Below are 25926 nucleotides of genomic sequence, written 5' to 3' on the forward strand. Positions count from 1 at the left end.
TGCTGAACGCCTGGATATGGAAAAAAGAAGGGTTTCTGAAGCAGGCGATGCCCAAACAGAGAACAATAACAATCAGCAACAAATGGAGAAGCTCCTAATGGCAATGCAAGACAAGGCAGAGAACCTGGAAGCGAGATCCAGGTGTAACAATATACGCATAATTGGCCTGCCTGAAACTACAGCAACTGGCACCCTGGAGTCATACACAGAGCAGCTGCTTGTGAACTTGCTTGGTCATGACATTCTCCCCAGTGTTCATTGTAGAACATGCTCATCGCTCCTTCGACCCCAAGCCACCTCCTGGTGCCCCCCCAGTCAGTGATAGCAATGCTGCTAAATTATAGGGATAGAGACGCTGCACTTAAGCAAGCGAGAGAACTGTGAGAAATCAAGTTTGAAGGCACCGTGCTGTCCCTCTTTCCAGGTTTAACCCCAAGGGTTCAGGAGGCAAGAAGGCAATTTGTACCCATGAAGTGCATGCTGTGAGAGCCCAATCTGGAGTACGCAATGCTTTACCCAGCCAGGCATAAGGTCACCATGAAAGACAGGCCCAAGATCTACACTGAACCCCAAACGGCAGCAGCAGGCCATAAAAGACTACAAGTAAGTCAGAAGACCGAAAATGATTGACAGAATTCGACGAGCAAGACAGAACACCCCGTGGCCCACTCGACAACCAAGACTGACACTTAACTAACTAAAGTAATGTTCAATTCAAACTCTAGGTATAACTTAAAAAGTTCATTTATGTTGGATTTCATAATGAAAATTAGGAATAAATAGTATCTCAGTGTTGGGAGGCAGCAGTAGCAATGACAGACTGCAAGGTATCATTTGAACAGGTACTGAACACATTTATTGAGGCCATTATTGTTGTACGTCTGATTAATTCCCTACTGTACTCAGTAACCTCCAGAAACGAATTTTACACTATACAACTGTTCATCGATTGGGTAACAATCCCTCGGATGGAACATATAGTGGGAAGACAGATAGGTACCACAGGAAGACAAGTGTATTCACCGTTAACATCCGCCCCTGAGTGTTACTCTATTTATGGCAAAGATGCCTTTTTCTTGTTATAAAACTAATCAGGGTAGTGTTTTCTTTTGGGAGGGAGGGTGATGCACCATCTATGCCTAGTTGGAGCTAGCATCACGTGGGTGGGGGGGGCAAGGTTTTTGATTTTGATTACAGTATACATTCGATATATGCACAAGGCTCAGAGATGGAGGCTGTCGCAACCGGATGGGTGGTTAGAAACAGACAGAGTGCTAAATGGGTTCGAAACAAACTAACACATAACTCTTTTAACAGAGTCTGGCTCTTGACATGGAACATTGGAGGCCTCAACGACTTCAGGAAGTTATGTAAAGTTGTTGCTAATCTTAAGCGACATGAGGTAGATATTGTGTTGCTTCAGGAGACACAACTACAGCCTGATAGTAATATGCTCACGCAGAAGCGACTCCTAGGACAATTCACTGCCGCAGGATTTACCATACATGCTAGGGGGATTCTGACTTGGGTAAATTCAAAATCAGGTATTACATTGGAAGGGTTAGACATTGACTCCAACAGTAGATACGTGATTCACGGTGTCACGGAAAGGGTGTGGACGCTCATGTAGTCAACGTTCATGGCCCAAACTATGGTGATCCGCAGTTTTATTATGCACTATACGCACGTGAGTTGCAGGATGCCAATATACCACAAATATGGAGGGGGTGAATTAAACTGTGTCCTGGATCCATCCCTAGATCAATCTTAGGGCCTATCCAGACGCCCCTCAGCCACGGCTAGAGCATTTGGAGACATTACTGTGAAAATTGGACCTCTTGGATGTTTGGCGTATGCGATCCCCTGGAGCGGGAGGTTTCACCCACTATTCAGCCCCATACGACATCCACACCAGAATCGATTATTGGTTAGTCTCTAGAACACTTTTTCCCCAGGTTGTTGATTGCACGCCACTCCCCTGCTCTTTTTTCTGATACACTTCCGTCCTTGCCGTGTCAGGCACCGCCGTTCGGTCGGGTCCGTTGGACGAATACGGACCCGACCGAACGGTGGTGCCTGACACGACAGGGACGGAAGCGTAAGAAGAGTACACCAAGAAGGAACAGTTCGCTCCCTTCAAACAGTGGCAGTATTTGAAGGCCTACATAGTTAAGTTGGAACCGTGAAAGCGTGGAAAGCGTCCACTCTCACTGTATCGGATAGGTTCCGATTTCGACAGTTGAAACAGTTTGCAGATAGTATGTACCCTTGTCCTGAGGAAGCCTGAAGAAATTGGCGGCTGAAACGCGACCGCGTCGTCAGCTAAAATTGAGGAGTCCAATTATTGTGAATATGGTTAAAAGCTATATGCGCACATATGGAATTGATTGAGAGGTGTGATACCTCTTGTGCGAAGGGGACTACCTCTCAGTGTATCACTTAGATTTATGAGTGTACACGTATATGGGTATTCGTTAGGGTTTTGTTGACATAGTGTATTTGTCCATTTACATGTGTATTGTTTAAATGTTTTATTTATGTTTGTGATTTGTTTGACAATACTAATTGACGTGCCTGTGACCTGTCCAATGGTTTATGTATCTGAATGAATTAAGAGTATTTATATTTGCATACATTATTTAGAACGTCAGGGTAATTTATGGTGCCTTAGACGAAAATAAAAGAGTGATTCATCCCTCTATACTTTCTTGTTATTTCATCATTTGATATTCTATGCCCATGTATAGGAGGGTTAGTTGGGCATACCCCCCTAGGTTATACTCAGTTCGTTATTTAGGCATAGAAGTTCATACGGACTCGGACTTGGTGCTCAACAAGAATTACAGGAAGTCAGTTTCTAGACTTGAGAAGGATATTAATCAGCCTCTCATTATCACTAATAGGTCGCATCCTCGATTTCTATTCTTGTTTCAAAATATCTCGATGATACTCCCAAAACAGATGTTTAAAGCTCTGCATCCATTATTAATAAAATTAGCTTGGACGGGAAAGCACCCTAGGGTTAAATGGGACAAACTCACATTGCCCCATTCCATGGGAGGCCTCAGTGCTCCAGATTTAGAACTATACTACAGTGCAGCACAGTGTTCCATGTACATTATTGGATACACGGCCCCCAGAATCTTCCGCATTTACAGATCGAAAGGATAGCCGCAGACCCTTTTACTCTCCCCCAAAAGCTGTTTCAGGCCCCTTCCAGACTACCCGACATACTGGATTCTATTGACTCTACTGTTCACACTTGGCAGGACTTCTTAAAGAGACCTGCAGGTTCACTTCTGTACTCCCTTTTGACTCCATGGGGGGTGGTGTAATTGGCTTTCAGTTGGTAAAGAAAAAGAAGTACTGCAAGCTCTAGTGACACTTAACATTAATGAGATGGGTGATTATTTTTCAGATGACTGGGCACGCGGATTGTCTGGATTGAAGCAGAGGGGCATGGTTCTACGCCACTCACAATATCACTTCTACAGAGTCAAATTTGCTCCACAGGAGCTGCTCGTGGACGACATGCAGGAACCTCCTGAATTGTTGTCCCTCTTATTTATTCTGCACTCTGTATCCCCTTCTAAGACTATAACCACTATTTATGGCTTGGCACAGGAATCCAGGAGGACCCAAGCCACCAAAGCCAGGTTGGAATGGCAGGGTGATCTCGGGGTAGTTATAGACGATAGCACTGGGCGGTACTGCTGTGAAGTCACTCAGCGCATTTCACTTAATGGGAGGCACCGACTCATCCATTTAAAATTTCTGAACAGGGTCTATTACACACCGGAGAGATTGTTTGTTACAGCTTAAGGGACACAGCAACTTGTGATTGCTGCAAGGAACGTATAGCTGGGTTCATGCATGTAGCCTGGTTTTGCCCAAAGATCGCAGAAATTTGGAATAAGATTAAACATACCTTAAACGAGGTTACAGGGCTCTCACTGATGCTAAACCCACTGCATGGGTTGATGAGGTTCACTAAAAATCTGAAGAAGGGAGTCAGACGTTTGATAGCAATGGGCTTACCAACAGTTAAGCTCAGAGTTGCAATGTGCTGGACTTGGGGTCCAGCTCAAAAATAGCAGACTGGTCCAAAGATATGCTATATTGCACTACCCAGTCCAGAATTTATAACAAATCATTACCGTCCAAAATTGTTCTAAACGTTTTTGGGGATTATACAAGCAATATCTAGTAGGGAAAGAAACTGGTGAACCGGAAGGAAGGGATATTGAATAGACTTGCTTGACCTCTATTTGTGTTGCTATTTGTTTGCTGTGGTATATGAAAGTAGTTGAATAGGATGTGTATTGGGGTACCTGACAATGAGTAGCTTGAATTCATGTGGCTCTTTTCTTTATAAGTAAGCTGTTGTACATCTGTAATCCACCATCTCTCCGAATGTGATTTCAACTGTTTTTCAAAAGTATCATGATGCCATGCGGCATCTAACCCAAATTGCTGTATACTGTCAAGAGCCAATGTTATATTGTAAAACGATTAAATGAAACAATAAAAAAAAAACTTTACTAGTAGTAACTCACCGTTGTGAATACAAAATAGTAGTAAAGTTAGACTTTTTGTCTAATTTTATCTTTGTGAATCGGGCCCGTTGACTTTTACAACTTATTTATAGAAATTCTATGTCTGATGATGGTAATATTAATCCATGATTTCCATCTATGCACCCAAGTACTTGTGAAATGTGAGCTATTTGGAAGGAGTATTTGGGAAGGAAATGTGCCCATGCATTCTGGTTAAGAGATCATCAAGGACATTTCAAAAAAAAAAATAAGGTAGAGCACTTTGAGAAATTAAACCTGCTATAGTTTCCATGCTCTGATAGCTACCAGAGGGCGCCAAGTGTAATCTGCACATGACTTGGACATGAGGAGGAATTGCCTGTTTTTATGTCTCATTTACAGGGTTATGTGTTGCAGGGTGAACTATTGTTGCAAAATACATGAGCAGTTCCTATGATTCCTTTATATTCTGCTGTGTTAATATGTAATGTATTATTATTTTTAGCATATTGAGATTTAGGAATATTTGAACAGAATGCTATAAGCTATAGATTCTTGGAGCTTTGGAACTTTTCACCTGTAGACTTGGTTTTAGGAAAGCTAAAGCTAGTCTTCAATACCTAAATTAAGATTTGTTTCCCTAATGGGTACTTCTCTGAACCTGTTCACCACAAATGCTCTTGCACAACTGATAGATACAAAGATAACCAATGTCCCCACAAATCAGTAATGCTTCACACAGTGATACATTTCAGACTAACCTAGAACCAGGCAAATTTAAATTACACCAGTGCAATTTGCGTAACTTTGGAAATTTCTCATTATGATTTTTATTTGAAGTTGTAGAAATTACAGCGTTGTGCCGTGTCACATAGTTATGCTGCTATCCTGTCAAAATGATAGGGCAGGAACAATGTGAACAACCAGAATGCGACTAGCTGTAGTTTGCAGTACTTGTTTTATTCATGCTAGTTTTTAGAGCAAATTGCTTCCTTATGTCAACCATTGACACCAGGGCTCTATTTGCTCTAAAATATAACTCTAAATGATGTATTTGCATTTCACATAATTTTCCCAAATTATTATGTGATTACACAAAATCAAGTTATGCACATTTTACACTCCCCTTGTCTAAACATGCTATGCATTTGTCAGGATAGCTTTGCCTTCGAAAGATTTTCAAAATGGGAGCAAACATGGACTAAATGTAAAACACTGTTCAATGCAGGGTTGCTTTTCTCAAAGCTAGCTTGAAATCCTTGTTCCTCAGACTGTAGATCAAGGGGTTCATCATAGGGATCACCAATGTGTAGACAACAGAGACCACTCGCTCCTGTCCCTTCGAGTAGCTAGACGATGGACGGAAATACATGAAAAACACAGTCCCATAGAAGAGAGTGACAACAATAAAGTGAGAGGCACAGGTGGAAAATGTCTTTAGTCTCCCCGTTGCGGAGGGTATCTTCAGAATGGTGGAGATGATGTACACATAAGAGACAATGATGATGGAAATGGAGCTCACTTCGGCAAATCCTCCAAGTGTGTATATCAGGATCTCAATTAAGGTTGTGCTGGAACAGGATAACTTGAGTAAAGGTGGAACATCACAAAAGAAATGGCTGATGACATTTGATCGACAAAACCGCAATTTGAATATGCTCACGGTGACTATGAGTGACTGCAGGAAACTAAGGACATAGGAGCAGACAACCAATTGAAGGCAAAAACTTTTCTTCATGATGGTGGTGTAAAGTAGAGGGGAACAGATTGCAATGTAGCGGTCAAATGCCATGGCAGCAAGGATGTAAACTTCCGCTGTGCCAAAAATGGCAAAGGAGAACAACTGTGTAGCACAGGCTGTGAAAGAGATTGTCTTCCTTTTTACTACCAATTGAGCCATTGTATTTGGGGCCACTGAAGAGGAGTAACTGAGGTCCAAGAAAGACAGATTGCTGAGTAAATAGTACATAGGTGTTTCTAAAGAGTGGTCTATGTGGACTACCAGGATGATACCAATATTTCCAAGCACAGTGACAAGATACAGCAGCAGGAACAGTGCAAACAGGAGAATCTGAAGCCCACACACATCAGTGAATCCCAACAAAAGGAATTCAGTAATAGTGGTCTGGTTCTCAATGTCCATCTGATATTAAGCTACAAAGAGAAAACAATCATTAAAATCAGGTGACAATAGACCCTTCACCTATCAGTATGTAGCTGTTATCCTTGCTGTGGTACTCCCTCAAACATTTTCCTTTCACTCCCTTACTTTGAAGAACTTGTTTTGGTTGTCACTAGGACTGATAATCAGTGCTAAAGTGCTTGTAATTTCTCCTTAAAACATGGTAAAATTGACCAACACCAAATTGGCACATTTTATTTACTTCTAAATTCCTAATAAATTGTACTACAAGTAAATGAAATGCTACTAATGGGCTGCAGCACACATTGTGCTACCCACTAAAATAGCACAGTAATACATGTCTCGGGCTTGCCACTGCCGCCAGTAGCACAGTTTTTTATTGCCAATGTGAACAGCAATATAAACCATTATTTTTAATACGGATACGTCACCCGTAGGGTAGGCCCTAAAGGCTCGCAGGGCAGGGTACATTGCACTCAAATAGTAGGGAATACATGTTTAAATTTTACATATCCTAGCGGTGAAAAACTCCTAAAGTCGTTGTCCACTGCTGTAACTGCTGTAAGGCTGTCTCTCTCATAGACTAACACTTAGTTACCTTATTACATTTAATGAGTGTTAAGTTCACATTGAGAACACATGCAGAAATGATGTTTACACTCAAATTAATTGTAATTTGAAACCCTCTTTGGTGATAAAGTTGGATTTTAGGTTACAATTTCGAAAATGGCACTTTTAGATAGTTTACATTTTTCTGCCCTTATTAACTGTGAGCTTCTGCCAGTGTCCTGGGTGACATGACTTTCAATGGATCTGCTTTTGTGGGTTGTGTATTGCTTTCACGGAATGTCAGGAGCTGTACCCTGCCCTGCTGCACTTCAAAGTTCTCTGCCTGCAGCAAACACAAATGAACTTGACAGTTGATACCATGCCTGCATTTGCCTCTATCACCCGAGGCAGTTTGGAGCTAGGACCAGGAGAATTGAATGAACTGACCAAAACCAGTTTTGGGGGTAGGTCAGGGAATTCCCCAACACAACCTTTGGCACCGGCTATAAAAGTGGGATCTTCGGAGCCTCTCATCAGAAGACTCCTGGGCCTGTGAAAGATTAAAAAGATCTGCCCTGCTGCCTGAGGAAGATGGACTGCGCTTCTAACTGAAGAAAGGAAATTGGACCAGCTAGGCAGCCTTCCCAGGGTGATTGCAAGGGTCCAATGGCTGACCTCCTGTGTGAGCTAAAGGAACACACTGAGATTCCTATGGCATCTCTGCACCTGGACCTGGGAAGAGGCCAACTTGCTATAATCTACAGCACAGGAGCATGAGGAGGAGGAAGGAGAGGAGGAAAAAATGGTGAAGGAAGGGGAAGGCCTGGTCACAGACCCAGAGTTACATCAGAAAGGAGAGGACAACTTGCCCACAGGAAGGAGTTTCCCTCCCTGAGCAGGGATCAGTGTGTCTTCACACAACCGTTCTCTGAGAAACTGGAGGGTTGGAGAGGTGAAAGACAACTTAACCTGCATCTGGCCAAGCTAAAATTGGAGGCAGCTGCAAAAAGATCACTGGAGGAGAGGAGGCTGCCGCTGCAAGAGCAAAACACTAAGGCAGAGACGGCCGTGGCAAAGGGGAATTAGGAGGTAGAGAGAACATTGGCCAAGGAATAAGCAAAGGCAGAGAGAGCCTTGTCAAAGCAGAAGGCAGAGGACGAGAGGGTCTTGGAAGAAAAGAAAATAATAATGTCTCATGAGATGAGTCGGAAGGAGCCGGACCTGAAAAGCTAAATAGCTCTCTGTCTATGGAACCACATGCCAAATGTTAGGAGAGATACCTTGGGGGCTTGGAGGTAGCTGACCAGATGTCCAATGTTCCCATGCCACTAAGTTTGGTCTCACCTCTGAGAAGTATAGTTTAACATTTTGGCACAGCAAGAAATGGTATAACTGTTTCTGCATTTGAAATAAAGAAATGTGAATGATGTAAATGGGTTATTTAACCTGATTTGCAGAGCTGCAGCAACACATGATAGATACCAAGCTCACTGTAACCAAGAAGCTTGTAAATCGGCAGACCAATGTATCAGCACCAGAGTATTAAAGAAGGTACCTGCATGGAATAAAAAAAGCATGGACAGTGTCCCCAACAGAAGAAAGAGGGGGGAGACAAGGATAAAACCAAAGAGTTATCTCAAATCCTCATAACAACTCAGTTCTCATGTCTCTTTTTACCTAAGTGCTATGAGTACTACTGGTACAGTTCCCAACTGCCCAAGAAGGCAGTAGCCCCCCACTGGTGTGCAGACCCCAGGAATGGCAATTGTAGTGCTCACAACAATTGTAATACACATACTCTGAAAATCCTTCTAGATACAGCCGTTTCAAAAAGCACCATCACTGGAAATGATTGACGATACTTGCTTCAAGACAACTCAAGATGTCCATCCTTTGATATGCTGCCTATAATTCACAAAAACGTATACAAACCTCTGTTTAGACCCATGTTGTCCACACGTGGGTCACTACATGAACCCATTGGCAAATAATTAGATGAACATCTGCAAGTTTTAGTTGAACAGATGTCAACATACATTAAAGACACCACAGACTTCTTAAATAGAATCCAGACTATCCACCTCAAAGTTGATTCATTTTGTTATGTACCATTGACGTCAAGTCACTTTACAACTCCATCACGCATGATTTGGGGATTGAGGCGGTTGAATATTTTGTGACCAGAACTGATTGGGATGAGGATCCAAAAAATTTTCTAGGAAAACTCATGAATTACACCCTGTACCAGAGCTATTTTTGCTGGGAGAACGATTACTTTTTACAACTCACAGGAACATCCATGGGCAATTCTGAAGCACCCAGCTACGCCATTTTATTCATGCACAAGTTCGAGATGGAGCACATCTTAAACAAATGAAACGACAATTTGTTGATGTTTGTGAGATTCATTATCGATATTTTTCTACTGTGGAAAGGATCCCAACAAGAATTAGCTTGAGCCATCGAAAGTTTTTAATTCTGTCAATGATCGTATTGAATTTACGTATGATTTAAATGACACCTTGATTAACTTCCTAGATGTGAACATTTCCAGGTCTGGTGAGAAGTTAGAGATCGACATATACAGGAAAGCCACAGATGGTAACAATTTGTTGCACTTTAACATTTTTCATCAGGTATCTCTGAAACGGCACCTGCCATATTCACAACTATTACGGGTCAAAAGAATAATCTCTGACCCAGATAAATTATCTACAAACATGAGGAACATGCTGAAAAGGTTTGAGGACAGAGAATGTCCACCAGACATACTGGAAAAAGCTACACAACGAGTTGCTTCCATCCCTCGCAAATGACTGTTGATACCAACCTTGAAATCCAATAAAAAGGATCGCATGGTCCTAATATCTAAATTTTCCACCCAGAGCTTGGCTTTCAAACAACCGATCATGAAATACTGGCCAATGTTACAAATGGAACCGGATTTTAAAGGTATTTTTCTCAATCGCCCCACGCTCGCATATGAACACAGCAAAAACATTAAAGAAATCTTATCTATCCCCAAACCCAGAACCACTCAACAGTCACAAAAAGGAACGATTCCGTGTTATAACTGTAACAGTTGCAACAACATCATCAAGGGGAACCAGATCACCCACCCACGTAAGGGCAACATAATCAAGTTACATACAAGCACCAATTGTGACAGTAAGAACGTCAGCTATATGTTGAAATGCCATTGTGGCTTTGCAAATATTGGAAAGACAGAATGTAAAATCAAGACAAGATTGAATGAACACAAAAGCAATATCCGAACCCACAACAAGGAATCCTGCATAGCCATACACTTTCAGTCATTAAATCACAACACCAGTCAATTGTGTTTCCTGGTTCTTAAGACGGTGGCAGCACGTGAAGGAACACACATGACTAAACTTCTTCTACAGAGAGAATATACTGGATCAGATCACTTGACACACTAAGTCCAAATGGGCTGAATGATCAGATGGAATATGGCTGCTTTCTTTAATCAGAGACTTTTCACTACCATCCATCAGTGCTTAAGACATTTTTCACAAGAAAGCATATTTAAACCAGGAAAACGTAGGGGCATATTATCAAGGACGGCGTTAAAATTATCTCCGGTTTAGCTGCAGAAAACTGCCGCTAAAGCGGCAATAATGGGCTTGATAATATGCCCTGGAGAATTCCAATAGAAGCCCATGTTCACACCAGAACATGGGCTTCTATTGGAATTCTCAAGGGCATATTATCAAGCCCATTATCGCCGCTTTAGCGGCAGTTTTCTGCAGCTAAACCGGCGATAATTTTTAACGCGGTCCTTGATAATATGCCTCATAGTTCTTTAAAAAAATATAAGATTTTTCTTAAATTGTCCTAATGATATTTTCATGAATGCGTCTATTCATGGCACAACCGTCTGAATAATTTACTTTTTGTAATTTCTCCACCTATTCTCCACTTTTGCAATGTCCAGTGAGTTCCTTACTGGTTGTCCATATTACCTCCACCAGTATTCGTGTACCATGTATAACAACAGCTTCATTAAACACATATTTTATTGCACGATACCCATGGATCTCCTTTCGGTATGTAGTTGTGTCACCCCACACTCACACACTTTTTTATTCTTTAATTTTTTCCACTCATTTTTCATTTGCTAATCACAGGTTGGCCATTCTCTGACAACTTTAACCTTCTAACCAGCCTTTATTCATTTGTTCCTGTTTTTCTACTCCTGTATCTTCATTGAGTAATGGCGGTCATGTTTCGTTTACTTTATTCACTCCATTTTGCATGCGTTCATCTTTGATCTCCAGTTCCCGCACACACCCATTGCCCTGTTTCAAACTAAGTGGCAATTTAATGCCACCACATTTCCTTCGGACGATTCGCTCTGTGTGGATATGTTTGAGAAACGTATAACCTACTGACCCCGGTAAGAAACATGACGCTGTCTATTCTACCGCATTTTGTAGTTTCACTTCCATCCGTTTTTTAGTTTCTTCGACACGTTATAATTTTTTCCGGTAAGGAATCCAAGCACTGTTTTCTAGTCACAATGCTGGTTTTGGTTTGTTTTAGCATACTTCAATTCAGCATGTTTTTTCCTGGTCCTATTTTTTTATTCACACGGAAATCTCCGTTTATAAGTTGTCAGTTCTTCAATTCACCCGTTGCACCGTGATTGACTTTGTTTTACTTCGACCAGCTTTCCAGTTGTGTACACGTTATTATTAACATTGTTACCTGTCTGCCTGTGCTGGGTCCTGGCTTGAGCTCTTGCTCCTTCGTGGGTGCCGTGTTTGCTGGGCTTGCCGCCTCCTCCCTCCCGCCGCCGCGTTTGCAGTCCTGTGGCCGCAGTGTGGAGGGAGGAAGAAACGACACTACCCAGGCTCCCTGCCTGCAACCAATCCGGAAGCACCGCGATCAAATCTCCCGCGCCCGGAGGCATTTAAATTTCCGACACTCTCTCGGTGGAGCGGGTGTCTCACTAACATTGTTACCTGTCTGCCTGTGCTGGGTCCTGGCTTGAGCTCTTGCTCCTTCGTGGGTGCCGTGTTTGCTGGGCTTGCCGCCTCCTCCCTCCCGCCGCCGCGTTTGCAGTCCTGTGGCCGCAGTGTGGAGGGAGGAAGAAACTACACTACCCAGGCTCCCTGCCTGCAACCAATCCGGAAGCACCGCGAACAAATCTCCCGCGCCCGGAGGCATTTAAATTCCCGACACTCTCTCGGTGGAGCGGGTGTCTCACTAACATTGTTACCTGTCTGCCTGTGCTGGGTCCTGGCTTGAGCTCTTGCTCCTTCGTGGGTGCCGTGTTTGCTGGGCTTGCCGCCTCCTCCCGCCCGCCGCCGCGTTTGCAGTCCTGTGGCCGCAGTGTGGAGGGAGGAAGAAACTACACTACCCAGGCTCCCTGCCTGCGACCAATCCGGAAGCACCGCGATCAAATCTCCCGCGCCCGGAGGCATTTAAATTTCCGACACTCTCCCCGCGTCGCGGGACTGCGCGCGGGCTGAGCCCGGGCAGAAGGAGCCCGGGCAGATGGCGGGCCGTCTGTGGCCGTCAGGGGCCAAAGGAGGCCGGGCTGGGCCGCTCCTCTTAGCTCTGCTTTTTGGGACAGCTTTGAACTAATCCCCACTGGCCAATGCCATTTTATCCACTATTTGTCAGTCTGTCGCTCTGTTTAGAGTGTGTTCCTTTTATCTTACATTGTTTGGATTTTAGGCATTTGTGTCAGAGGTTCCTTATTGCTTTACATCCGCTGTTGGTTTTATTGGAATTATGGGGAAGCACTCTAAACCTACAGCTAGTCGCCCCATGACCAGACAGCTAGCCAACTCCAATCCGCAGATCCCCAGCCTTACAGCGATAGATAAAATGCTACAGAAGACAATTGGGGTGGTGGCTACAGCCATCGAAAATACCGAAAGACGGTTGTCGATTACCCCGGCATTTAATATGGCCCCTCCTTCTGATGGATTGGCTGACTTATCCTCATACCAGGTGGATCCTGATGCGATGTCTTCCATGTTGCCCTCGTTCACACAATTACCGTGCGCTCAGGCACAAATAGATGAGCCAGCTCAAGAGGAAGCTGGGCCCATCATCCTCCTTCGTTTCTATTGTGGCCCCCACAAAGCAGGTAAAGCAAAGAAAAAAAAAACAGAAACTCAGAAAAAGGAGTTTCCTACCAGCCCCCCCTGCAGACAGCCCTGCCCTCTCGGCCCCGACCCATCACCCTCCTACCACTATCCCTCCGACCTGGGTGACTACTTTATTAACTGACCTACAGACACATATAGATCAGTCCCTAAACCTCTTTTTAAAAACCCTGTCATCTAAAATCGACAGGTTGGTATCCCTAGTTAATGCCAAAGGTTTCGGGAAGAAGCAGTCACACCTTGATCTAAAGCACAACATGGGTAGTACGGAGGGTGCCGGTATTCAAGTAACGCTTAACAACCCTTCCCCCCTAAGCCAGACACTTCCACCCCCGAACCATTCAGCTACGGATCCAGGCCAGCCTCCACCGGTGCACCCAACTGCCCCTTCCCCTCCTGCTGGCTCCCGTATGCCCCCGACTGTGCCCCGAGCCCCTATTGTTGTTTCATCACGTGAGCAGCCCTCCAGCTGTAGGGATTTAGTTCTTCGGAGCTCGGATGGGGATGGGACCCTTCCTCTTGGGGGGGGGGGAACCGAGCCCTTCGGAGCCCGGAAGGTTCCCTTCCTCTAGTACAGCTTCCCCCGGAGGCAGCACCTTATGTGATTGTGCTCACTGGAGTACCACCGCTAATGAATGGAAGGGGGGAATCTTACTCTGAATTGAAAAATAAAGTTATTCACTGGCTGTCCAAAAATAGACCATTGGAGGGAGCAGGGAGAGGGGAGATTCTCTTTGTTCGGAGGGTTAACTGGCTGGGGACCCGCTCAAAGGACATTGGTGGGGATTGTGTCCTGATTAACTTCAGAGATCCTAGAGTAGTAGGACACATACTGGAGCAGGGTGGGCTCTACAAAAGGGGAGTCATCGATACATCGCATCTGGGGTATTTTTATTCCATCTCCAATACTCCGAATCCAGTGGATTTACCGTATTTCCATCAGGCCTCTCATAATTCTTATTTTAATATCCCGGTCGAAAACCGCTTCGGCGTGCTCAACGCTGTGGACTGACCATCATCCCTGAGTCTTAGTAAGGGAGGGTTTATGCCTTTGGGGGCGATCCAGGCTGGGGATGTTTCTGATGTGATGATGGCTTTTCCCCCGGCTGCTCTTGGCACGGAGAGTGGCCCCGGGTCCCCTTCTCCCCCATTCCTGAGCCCCACCGCCATGGAGGGATGCCCCGTGCTGGTCCCCCTTGAGCATTCTGCTTCCCACAGCCCCCCTCCTCTCCTCCTCTGGCTGACAGCCCTCCCCGAACACCCACCTGAAGACCTTTAGTTGGGTCTTGGAATGTGGCCGGATTGGAGTCTAAGCTCTCTGACCCCGAGTGGGGAGAGCTAATGGACAATTACGATATCTGCATATTTCAAGAAACTTGGCTTCGGTCCACTCCATGGAGGGTGGGTTATGCTTCGTTTTCGGCCCCAGCAGTGCAAGGGGCGAGAGGAAGACCTTCGGGGGGGTTAGTAGTATGGGTTGCAACACACCTGGGGTGCTCAGTAAAGCTACTAGATTCAAAGTCCCCCGACATTTTATGCCTGCTACTCACTTTCCCCACTAGTTATTCGCTGGTAGTAATAAACGTCTACCTGCGCCCCCAGCCGGTACAGTTGGGTCTGTCGATTCTGGGCGCCCTGGAAGAAGTTTTACATTCTCTTCCACCCGCGTCCCACAAATTAATTGGTGCTGATCTTAATTGCCACTTCGAACCCCTCTTTGGGATCCCCTCCCCCACCTGTGATGAGGATGAAAGTTATCTAATCCCAGACCTCATCTCCTATCCTGCCAAACGCCTTTCCCCTCTAGCCCTTGAGATCAATAAGCTTACCATTGCACACTCCTTGCGGGCCTGCAATGGCAGACTCTGCCTGGATGTGCCGGGGTCTTTTACCTTTAATAGATCCGGGAGCTGTTCGACTATCGACTATGTTCTGGTGAACGTGGAATTTTGGGGCCACCTGGCCTCCTTTTCTGTTATTCCACGGGTCGATAGCGATCACAACCTACTGTCACTAGAATTGGTTAACAAGATAGGTGGCAGTGGACTTTCTAAGCTCCAATTACCATCATATAGTGAGAATCTGGTATTAGTGGCAGGTGGTAGACGGATTAGGTGGGAAAGGGTAGCGTCTGACGACCTAAAGCTTGCTGATATATATAGCAGTGTGACCCGCTCCTGGGAAGCAGTCTCCTACCTCTTGAGCCCCACCGGGGACATCCCGCAGTCCCGCCTCCCCGATCTCCAGACCATTCACGAAGATCTCCTTGGCAGTCTGGCTGGCTTCTTCTATAGCCCTACTGCCCCAAAACCAAGGCCCCCTAGGCCCGAGCATTGGTTTAATGGTTCTTGTAGGCGGGCTAAGTCTGCCCTGATAAAAGAAGTAAAAGAGGGTACCCCGTCTAGTATCCGGGCGGCGAGGGCCACCTACAAAAATCTGATCAAGGAAGCAAAAGCCGAGTGGGAGGATCTAAGGTGGCAAAATTTACTGCAAGCTTTAGTAGACCGTGACTCGAGGGCGTTCTGGAACATTGTTCGAACGGGCACGGTAGCCAGTTGCCCTGCAATTATTCCCAATCTCAGCGAGGAGGTCTGGCTTGCCCATTTCCAACCCCTCTTTTCGGTCAGCAACTCCTCGGGTGGCACTGATCCAGGCACCTCACGGAGTGATATTGCAACGGACCGGTTATGCCCGGAAGAACTTGAGAGTCATCCCTTTTCTCTTTTAGAAATAGAATTGGCCCTCAACTCCCTATCAGTAGGGAAAGCCCCGGGGCTTGACAGGATCCCTGGTGACCTGTACAGAAGTGATGAAAAACTTTGGGCCCCCTACATTTGTGTGTATTTTAATGCCATTTTGCAGGGCCTTAGAATCCCGGACACCTGGTTGGGTGCAGAAATTATACCCATTTATAAAAAATCTTCCCCGTTGGACCCAGCCAATTACCGCCCCATAAGCTTGATTGATGTTTTACAGAAGCTGTTCGCCCGAGTCCTATTATCCAGATTGCAGTCCTGGATGGAGGATCAACAAATTCTAACCTCCCTTCAGGCGGGGTTCCGTGCTAAGGTTTCCACCATCGATCAATTGTTTAGATTACTATTGATCTATTGGAAGTCAGTCAGCATGGGTGCTGGTAATTTGTATTTGATTTTTGTGGACCTTCGGTCCGCTTTTGATATGGTCAAAAGGGATAAGCTATGGGCCCTTTTGCTAGAGATGGGTGCTCCCCCCTACCTTTGCCACTTATTCAAACGCCTCCACTCAGGCACCTATGCTAGGGTGAGATACGGGAGATGTGGGGAAATTTCCGGGCCATTTCCGGTTGAGAAGGGTGTGAGGCAGGGCTGTGTCCTGGCCCCCACCCTTTTCTCCCTTTTCATCAATGGGTTGATCGAGTATCTCTTGCGCACCGTTAATCTGGACTCCCCTGTACTGGCGGGGCGTAAGGTCCCGGCCCTAATGTTCGCTGATGACACGCTCTTGTTATCTCAATCTTACATGGGCATCCAGCGTACATTAGAGGCCTTCTGCTCCTTTTGTAAAATCAGGGATCTGGAACTGAATCTTTCCAAAACCAAATTTATGGTTTTCGGTTCTAATTCATTTAATTGCCCCCATCCTAAACTGGGAGATGTGGAGTTGGAGAGGGTTGCTACTTTTGAGTATTTGGGGGTGACCCTTAACGATAAAATGAATTGGGGGTCCCATTTGGCGAAGGCAAATTTGAGACTAGCCCAATCAGTGGGGGGTATCTTGAAGGTGTTTAACAACACCTCGTTTAAACCCTTGGGCCCCCCTATGGAAATCTATAAATCCCAAGCCAGAGGAGGAGCGCTTTATGGCGCTGAACTTTGGGGATATTCCATCCCTGCTTCCCTCTCATCTATTGAGAACTCCTTCATTAGGAGATTGCTGAAACTACCTGTCAGCACCCCATTAACTCCTTTGAGATGGGATTTGGGTCTGGTCCCCATAGAAGAGATTGCCCTGAACCGTCCTCTCCAGTTCTGGAGGCGTCTTTGGTCAACGCCTGAGTTGGTAAGCTATAGGTATGATCTTGGTGATATACTGGCAAGGGGAAAATCGGATAAGATCCCTTGGCTTGCCTACATAAAGAACCTCTGCAACTTAATTGGGATGGGGAACCTATGGTCTGCCCCGGAAGAAACCTGCCGTGCACTCTCGAAGAATTCACTGCGGGAGGTCTTGAAATCTTATAGGAAGGGAATTTTATTCCACTCCTCCCTGGGTAGGCTTACTGACACTTTTTTGGATATTAAGTTTAGTCCCCAGTTTGAAGTTTTCCTGGACGTTATCCAACCACCTTTGGCAAAGAAACTCTACATCCAGTTCAGACACGGCTCGCTACCGTTGAGGGATCTCACACATAGATGGTCCAACGTGGTGGATACCGTTAGCTCGTGTCCTCTATGTACTGCTACCTGTGAAACAGAGCTGCATGTCATTCTCTTTTGCCCTCTATATATTATTGCAAGGAAAAAGTGGATCGTCCAGTTATGCAAGTCTAGGGGTCTCAGGGACCATAAGGAGGTGTTTAGAATTTTGAAATATGATACTACTCCATTGATAGTGTTTGCAATGGCCAAATTTCTTCTCTCAATGTGGTTCACAAGGTCCAAATTTATGTCTTCCGCCACTCATCTCTCCTGATCTTAGTACTATCTCTATTTCCATTACAGTACTTTGAGGTGTAACGTGTATACCTTTGGCCCTGGATCAATTTTTAATAATTCGTTTTTGTGGATAAAATCATGTTTTTTTACTGTGTATGTTTTATGAAACTATTTTAATGCTTTAATGGATTACACTCTACACAATGTTATTTAATCATGTTTAAATGTATATATGTATTTATGTCTTTTTATGGTATTTTACCGAAATAAAAGCTTTGACTGACTGACTGATTATTATTTCAAGGAAGGAATATAAATGCTGCCTGTGTCGCTAAACCATGGGTTCACACTTTTTCAATTTACCTGTTGCATCGTAGTTTACGTCATATCACTTCAACTCATTTTCTGACACGTTATTATTGTTTTGAGCAAGGTGTCACACTGTAAGCTCTCACTCTTTTAATGTACCTGTTGCACTGTGATTCACGTTGAATCACTTGGACCAATTCCCTAGTTTTTGACACACCAGCAAAGTCTTGAGTAAGGATTTCGAAGAGTCCTTGTTGTGATAACAGGTTCCTTTTGTCTTCACGCTGGTTTTATGCATCATTTACGATGGCTGATACACATTCACAGTCCTGAGCTTGTTAACATATGAATGCAAATTAACACACTTGCATAACTTATGTGTAGGGTATATAAACAGCCGCATAGTGACCTAGGCTAAAACACCCACCGTATGCTCCGCAGGATCGTCAAATGGATCCCCCTCGACACGAGAAAAACCGTTACCCAGGCCCTCATCCCCAACAGACTCGACTACGGGAAAGCCCTCTACTCAGGAAGTACAAACAAGCTCCTGAGACGACTCCAGAGCATCCAGAACGCCTCGGCCTGACTCATCCTCGACGTCCCCCGCCGCAGCCACATCACACTCCACCTGAGAGGCCTGCAGTGGCTCCCCGTCAACAGAAGGATCACCTTCAAGCTCCTGATCCACGCACACAAAGCACTGCACAACACCGGACCCACCTACCTCAACAACCGACTCAGCTTCCACACCCGCATCCGAAAAACCACCGCCGGAGGCAGATCCTTCTCCTACCTCGCGGCCAAGACCTGGAACACTCTCCCCACCATCCTACAACAGACCCAGGACCTGCTGGCCTTCAGAAGACTCCTCAAGACCTGGCTCTTCGACCAGTAGCACCCCCCCCTCCCCAGCGCCTTGAGACCCTCTCGGGTATGTAGCGCGCTTTACAAATGCAGTGATTGATTGATTCCTTCATCTGTTTAGGCGTTCAATATTCCCCTGATGAAGGGCTTCCATGAGCGTGAAATGCATTGAGACCAACAAGTTGGAGAACAATAATTTGTTTCAACTGAAACGTCTCTTTATCATGTGAACAAAACACACATGAAGAGGAATTTGTGAAAATTGAATAAATTCCATTCTTGAAAATAGATCAGCCGGTCTTACCTTTGATTGAAAGTGGATCACTCCAGTAACTGGACACCACGCTGTGCACTGTGGGCATGCCAACCCTGGGGTGGCGCTTACCATATACTTTACTTATGCTCATGGACCAGTGAGTGATACCCCATTTGCATGCATTACCAATATTAATTTTCATGACCAAATTTGGAACTTTGCTTTCTGAGATTCTGGTGTGCATGTACCACTATTATGCCAAGGGGTACAAGAACAGCTCTTGCTTGCTAGCACTTGCCTTACGGGGCTACTGAAACACACAAAAAAGTGATGGAAGGCTGCTTGGAATAAATCTGGCCACTAGCAATAGCTCAGGATAGCCCTCCAACCCATTGTTCTTTTGATTATCCTGCCACCACAGATTGGACCCAGATATATTCAAATCAGTCTTAACCCTGCTCCAATGGGAACAGTCCAGCCCAAGCTGCTGAGCTAGGTCCTCCTTGAACACAAGCAGCCCAGTACCAGTTTTGCCTTTGTAATGGGCTCATCAGCTTGGTTCCAGGGAAACAATAAGCATGGGACCTCTGAATTCCCTCAATAAACGTAGAGCTGTCTGGCGTGCACTTGGGAATTCAGCACCCAATATGACATGCCTTCTTAAAAACCATCTTCTTCATAAAAACAGATTAAAATGAAACAAAGGGCGTATCCCACGGGGTTCAATGCCTCAGCTACCTCCAAAAGTGAGTAGCAACATACATCTGATGCAATTTACCCTACACACTGTCATATACTCATGCAAATGAGGACGGCCAATATCTCATCTTGGTGGGGTCCTTCGGAGGCCAACCCATACCTTTAGGAACGATGTATGCACCCAGTTCTGTCCAACACTATTGACTTCCTGGGGAAACTAGCAGCAATAGTCGAGGGCGATACTGTTCTGACCGGTGACCTCGACTCACTCTGGGGCCATCACCATGACATGGAGGAGGGACAGAATGCCTACTGAGGGGCCTTCTCCAAAAGATTGAAAAGGGCAATGAGTGAACTGGGCACAAAGGATGTGTGACAAGAACAACACCCAACCTCAGAGACCTTCACCTTTACCTTTTACTCTCATGTACAAAGCACACACTCCCAGATCACCAACATACTACTGAGCAAATTCCCTTTAGGACCTACCCTCTCTGCGCACATTGGACTGATTTTGTTGTCAGACCACGCACCAATCACTGTCCAGCTCAACCTCAGGGAAAGAAAGACCAGGAGAAATTGACTGCACCTATGCCTACTTAGAGACCCAGTCACCAAACACAAAATAGGATAACAAATTGAGCACAACGAAGATGGGTAGGTATCTACTTCGGAAGTCTGGGATGATTTCAAGGCTGTGATTAGAGGCCACTTCATAGTGATAGTAGCAAGGCGTAAGTACCTCTGTGCTCTGGAAGAGCTAAAACTAGAGGATAAGATCATTGATTTGGAAGCTGACAGACTCCAGCATCCTTCATGCTGAATTACTAGAGCACCCATGACAGCCAGAAGCCAACTGCAAGTGCATTCTACTAACAAGGCAGAGCTCTCACTGCTCTCTTTTAAAAATTGCTCATACATTGCGGGAACCCCTCTTGATATACTCCTATGGGGTAAACAAGAGAGAGAATACATCAGAGAAATCACAGTCTTGCTGGGGACCCCAATAATGGAGGATGCAGGAAAGGTGCCTGGATTGTGTTCCTATTATTTACAGAGGCTCATCCAACCAAGCAGCTTTACCCAAGGCTGACAGGTCCACAATAAAGTTTCGGCAACTATCCGCCTGGTTGAGAAAGTCACCCTCAAAAAGATGTCTGCAGTGCTGCTCACGCTCAATGCTGAAAAGTCCTTTGACCCGGTTGATTAGAATTTTCTGAGAATCATGCTTTAAAAATGTGTATAGGCCCCACATTCTCGTGGATAGTGCTCTCTAACTATGCAACCCCCTTGCTAGAGCGACCCTCACTGGTCACCTTTATAATCCCTTTTGATTTTTCAGAGGTACCTGACAGGGTTGCCTCCTTCTATGCCGCTTCATAAAGCCCTTAGCATGCTCATTTCGGCAGACATCAGTGGTGAAGGTGACTAAATTTGGCTTGGAGAAATTTAAGATTGAGGGACTTCCAGAGGGTCACCAGAAATGCTGTTAATCTTAACAAATCAGAGATCCTAAATCTGACACTTGAGATGGGTGAGGTTGCCGACCTGTCACCTTGCTTCCCATTTCACTGGGCCCAGTCCTCCACTAGATAAATTGGATCCTGACTCACAAATCAGGTCTCAGAACTCTTCGGGGGCAATTACCATCACCTTCTTTTCGACCCTAACTAATAAACATATCCATTCTTGGAGATGCCTAATGCTTTCCTGGTTTGGTAAAACCAATGCTTTCAACATGAATATATTCCTGTGCTTCCTATACCTATTTCAAGCACTCCCAATATTGCTTGACCCTTCATACCTAAAGCACATCCAGCGCAAATGTGCTCTTATCTGGAAGGATAAAGCCCAAGATCTTCCCAAACACACATGTCCCAACCTCGGCAGATGGGAGGGTTAGCAACCCCTAGTATCCAACACTATTACTCAGCCTGGAAACTGTGACTGGTAGTGGATTGGTCCACCATGCTCTCTGAGAAAATCTTAAGGCAGATGTACCACGTTATAGTTTATCCCCCCCTGTGTGACCTGGTGTGGTTGGAGAAACAGGCCACCTAATGCCTATCTCAGCAATCCTGGAGTCTTATGTGTCCCCTATACTCCAATAAATTTAAGCATGGCCTTCCCACCCACCTTTGACAATGCTCCTTCCTTCGCTGGCGGGAAGGAAGCTGTAAAATGATCACTGGCATGTATGATGCCCCAGGCTTGAAACATTCCAGAAATGTAGAACCACTTGCGACATACCCAAATCAGAGAGGCTGCATTATGGGCACTCGGTCACACATCCCATACTTTGAAATGGAGCCACTAAAGCAAACACTCCCTTTGAACTCCAGTTCCCCAAATTGATTTCCACTCTCAAACAATCTCAGCAATATCTGAGATTATCCCGGCACATGATACTCCACAGACATGGTGACTTAACACTAAGTGTGAATGAGTATTGCCAACAACAGGATAGCCTTAGCGCTGAGAGGGACTACACAGGCACATATACGCCTCTTCTGCATCCACTCATGGATAGAAATTACAGAATAACGTCTATTTGGGTTGGCACTCCACTCATCATAGACTTCCTTGCATATACCGCAATGCTTCTTCTAAATTTCTGGAGAGGCTGTGGAATTTTTCTCCTGCTGGGCTCCAGGAAATGCAACCGAGATTTGATGTCCGCTAGTGTGATTTTCTAATGTAGGTGGTCATGGTCAGAGGGCAGCTGCACAAGTAGATTAACTGCAGCTCAAGTAGATTTTCTACTCAAGTGGCAGCAAAATCATCTCAAATTGCCACATGCTCTTGCACAACGTATGGTGCTGTTTATGCTGATTTTCAGCGCTGCTACTGCTGCTCAACTGCTGTGTATTTTCCAGCCACTGGTGGAAATCTGTGGCATCTCATGGAGTTGTTTTGTAACTTCGTGTAATTCTGTGGAGTAAAACTCTGTGAGTTCCACGCACCCATACATTTTTGCCAATTGAATTGGCAGTTTAAAAGAAGGGAGCACAATAGGTTCTACACACCCAATGATAACATTTAATATACTGGCCATGGGTATTTGGTATACGACTTTACCAGGTACTTATAGGTAAATTAAATATGCCAATCAGGTGAAAGCCAATTTTTTTAAAAAATGTTGTCTCAGAACATTTTATTAATATTTTTCAAGTAAAGTGTGCATAATCAGACCTCATTACAAAAACAAGTAATAAAGGTCGATCAAGTGGTTAGTGCCGCTGGCTAGACCTGAACAAAGTGCTCACTTTCGTCTGTCAGCATGGTGCGTGCTTGTCATCTCCCCTTCATGTGTTGACCTCACCTTCACTCGTCCCTCCATCCCTCTACCCCTCCTTCTGTCAACCCCATCTACCGAAGGGAAAAATAACCACCAGTGTTCACCCGAGAAGGGAAATTAGTTGCAAGTCAATGGTCCCTCCCACGTGTTGTTTGAGGGTCGTCTGACAGTGATTGCAATATATTGTTGAGTATCATGGTCCATCCTTTCATTGTCAGTGAAATAGGTTGGGGGCCCTCCATCATGGGAGGAGAGGGCCCAGCTGGGCATCCTCTGATTCAGCTGTCTGTCAAAGGGCTTCCATTTAAGTTCAAATGCTAAATAAGGTCCCTGAATGTTACTCGTTAGGTGCTCCATACCTACCATTGCCATAATAATTGGTGCCATTGTGTGGTTGATGGAGTTACTGTCTTTTTCCAGTGGTTTGCTAGTGTATGTTTTGCTGCATCCAGGCATTGTAAGCACATGCACCATTCATCTTTTGTCAAGTGAGTCAGAATAGGAGGTTTCAGTCCCAGGAGCATCACCTCAGGAGTAGCTTGGATAGGGAAAGTTAAGGGTCTGATCACTAGATATATGAAGCACTTCACTGAGCATGCCACAGCCCCTCCAGAAATTTGGAAGCAGCATTGTGCTTTTTTGGGCTGTATTGATTATAGTTAGTTGAGGAATTCTCGTCTTATAAGCCCATGCCCAAATTAGCCACATAGATGGATATATACATACCACCTTTAGCTTGCACTTTGCTTTTAAAACTACAAGAGGGCTCTCTGCTAGTAACCAATTTTACCTACAAATGGGCCTCTAATGCAACCAAAACTAACAAGCAATGGCATAGCCAATAGGTCTCACTTTTGGGACCTTATAAGTATTTAGTTATGCAGCACAATATCCTATAACTGTTGCATGGCTAAACACTTATAAGGTCCTAAAGGCGAGACCTATTGGCTATGCCAATGCTTGTTAATGGTGCCTATGGCCATACCAGCCTGAATGCGCCCGATCTCGTCCTTATGTACTGTGCTGAGATCATGAGTAATGTTATTCTATTGGTCGTGTTCTAACAGAGGCGGCCAATATGAGGCAAAGGTTGGAGGTGATGAAAGCGTCTGCGATTCATAGATTGCTCTTAAATTCTTTGTAATCTTAATAGAACGCACCAGGCAGGTTAGTTATCGTGGATGGGAATTAAGTTTTGTTGGACCCCCTTCAGTTTATTTATGTGAAGTTGTGTTTATGTATTTATTGAGATTTTAATTGTTATTATGTTTTGCTTTTATAGATGTTTTAGAATCCGTAATAAAGGCTTTGATGATGAGGAATAATATCTATAATTCTTTTTTTAATATATTCACCATTGTGGAAAGTGGTGCATCTTATAAAAACTGATTATATCTGTTTTGTGTGACTATTTAAATAGCAAGAGAAGCAAAACGGAAATTAACATGTTTCATTTAACAGAAACCCCGACAGTGCAATGAACATAAATTTGTGTAGAAACAAGAAATATGAATCAGCTGGAAGATAGTAGTAAAAGTTTCATACATGATATTGCATCATTTTAATGGTTCCTGTTAGACACTTTTCACGACAGGTGCCTTTTGGTATAAATGTGCAGAAGTGAAGAAGATGTTAATTAGGAAGCAAACTAGTTATACTGCCACAGAGCATTGGACGATGTCAATAGTCTGTTTCACGTTTGAAGTGTGACTGTTACTTTATTATGAAATGCTTGTGGATTTAGTGCTGACACTGTGTAAGAGAGGGCATTTTTTATTGTGCATTCTGCATTATAAAATATACTGAACACATGTACTGAATACATTAAAAATGGGTTTAACTAATTTCTGCAATGGTATTTTGAACACTGTAAAGGGCAGCAAAACAAGCAAGCACATCAGATGCACGAACAGCAGCCATCCCTGCAACACACCCCGTAACTGTAAAAAACAAGTATAAAATACCAAGCAGGAAGTGGGATAAGGGAGGGGGTGGCAAATGGTGAGCACTTTCGCGGCCGCTTTGATGTTCTTAGTGGCCGCGCGGCTCACTGAGAACATCAAAGCGGCCACGAAAGTGACCAGGCAGGCTGCCAAATGGTGCGCGCGCCCGGTGCACATGCACTGTATTTGGAGGCCTGAAAAGCACTAGTTTGCACTTCCAAATCCCCCTTTTACAAAAGCTCTTGCGAGAGCAGCGCTGAAGCGCTGGCTCAGGTGAGACCTAAAAATGTTTGTCCATTTTGTACCTGCTATATAGAGGACGTTAAGCATTTTTACTGTAAACCCAGGCGATCATGGCTGAGACCGTTTTGCATTAGTTTGGCAGTGGAACACTACAGGGTAGCCGACCAAATCCTTAGGACGGACTGCAGTACTTTAATTTGTATAGGTCTTGGTTATTATCTCCAAGCAGTTTGGAAAATTAGGAAGCTTGTGGTCCTCCCACTGCAGCAACCCACATTTATTTTTTATTCGTCATCTGTACAAA

The 25926-nt window shown here is 44.7% G+C and overlaps 1 protein-coding gene across 1 annotated transcript; it reads right to left on the minus strand.

Annotated features, from left to right (window-relative positions):
- Nucleotides 1–5754: 5754 nt before the first annotated feature.
- LOC146854097 (olfactory receptor 5AR1-like) lies at nt 5755–6678 on the minus strand. Its single transcript, XM_085650506.1, has one exon. It carries the CDS (start codon nt 6676–6678, stop codon nt 5755–5757), a length of 924 nt encoding a protein of 307 aa, XP_085506632.1.
- Nucleotides 6679–25926: the final 19248 nt, after the last annotated feature.

Source organism: Triturus cristatus, chromosome 4_1, assembly GCF_964204655.1.
Source record: "Triturus cristatus chromosome 4_1, aTriCri1.1, whole genome shotgun sequence".
NCBI classification, from domain to species: domain Eukaryota; kingdom Metazoa; phylum Chordata; class Amphibia; order Caudata; family Salamandridae; genus Triturus; species Triturus cristatus.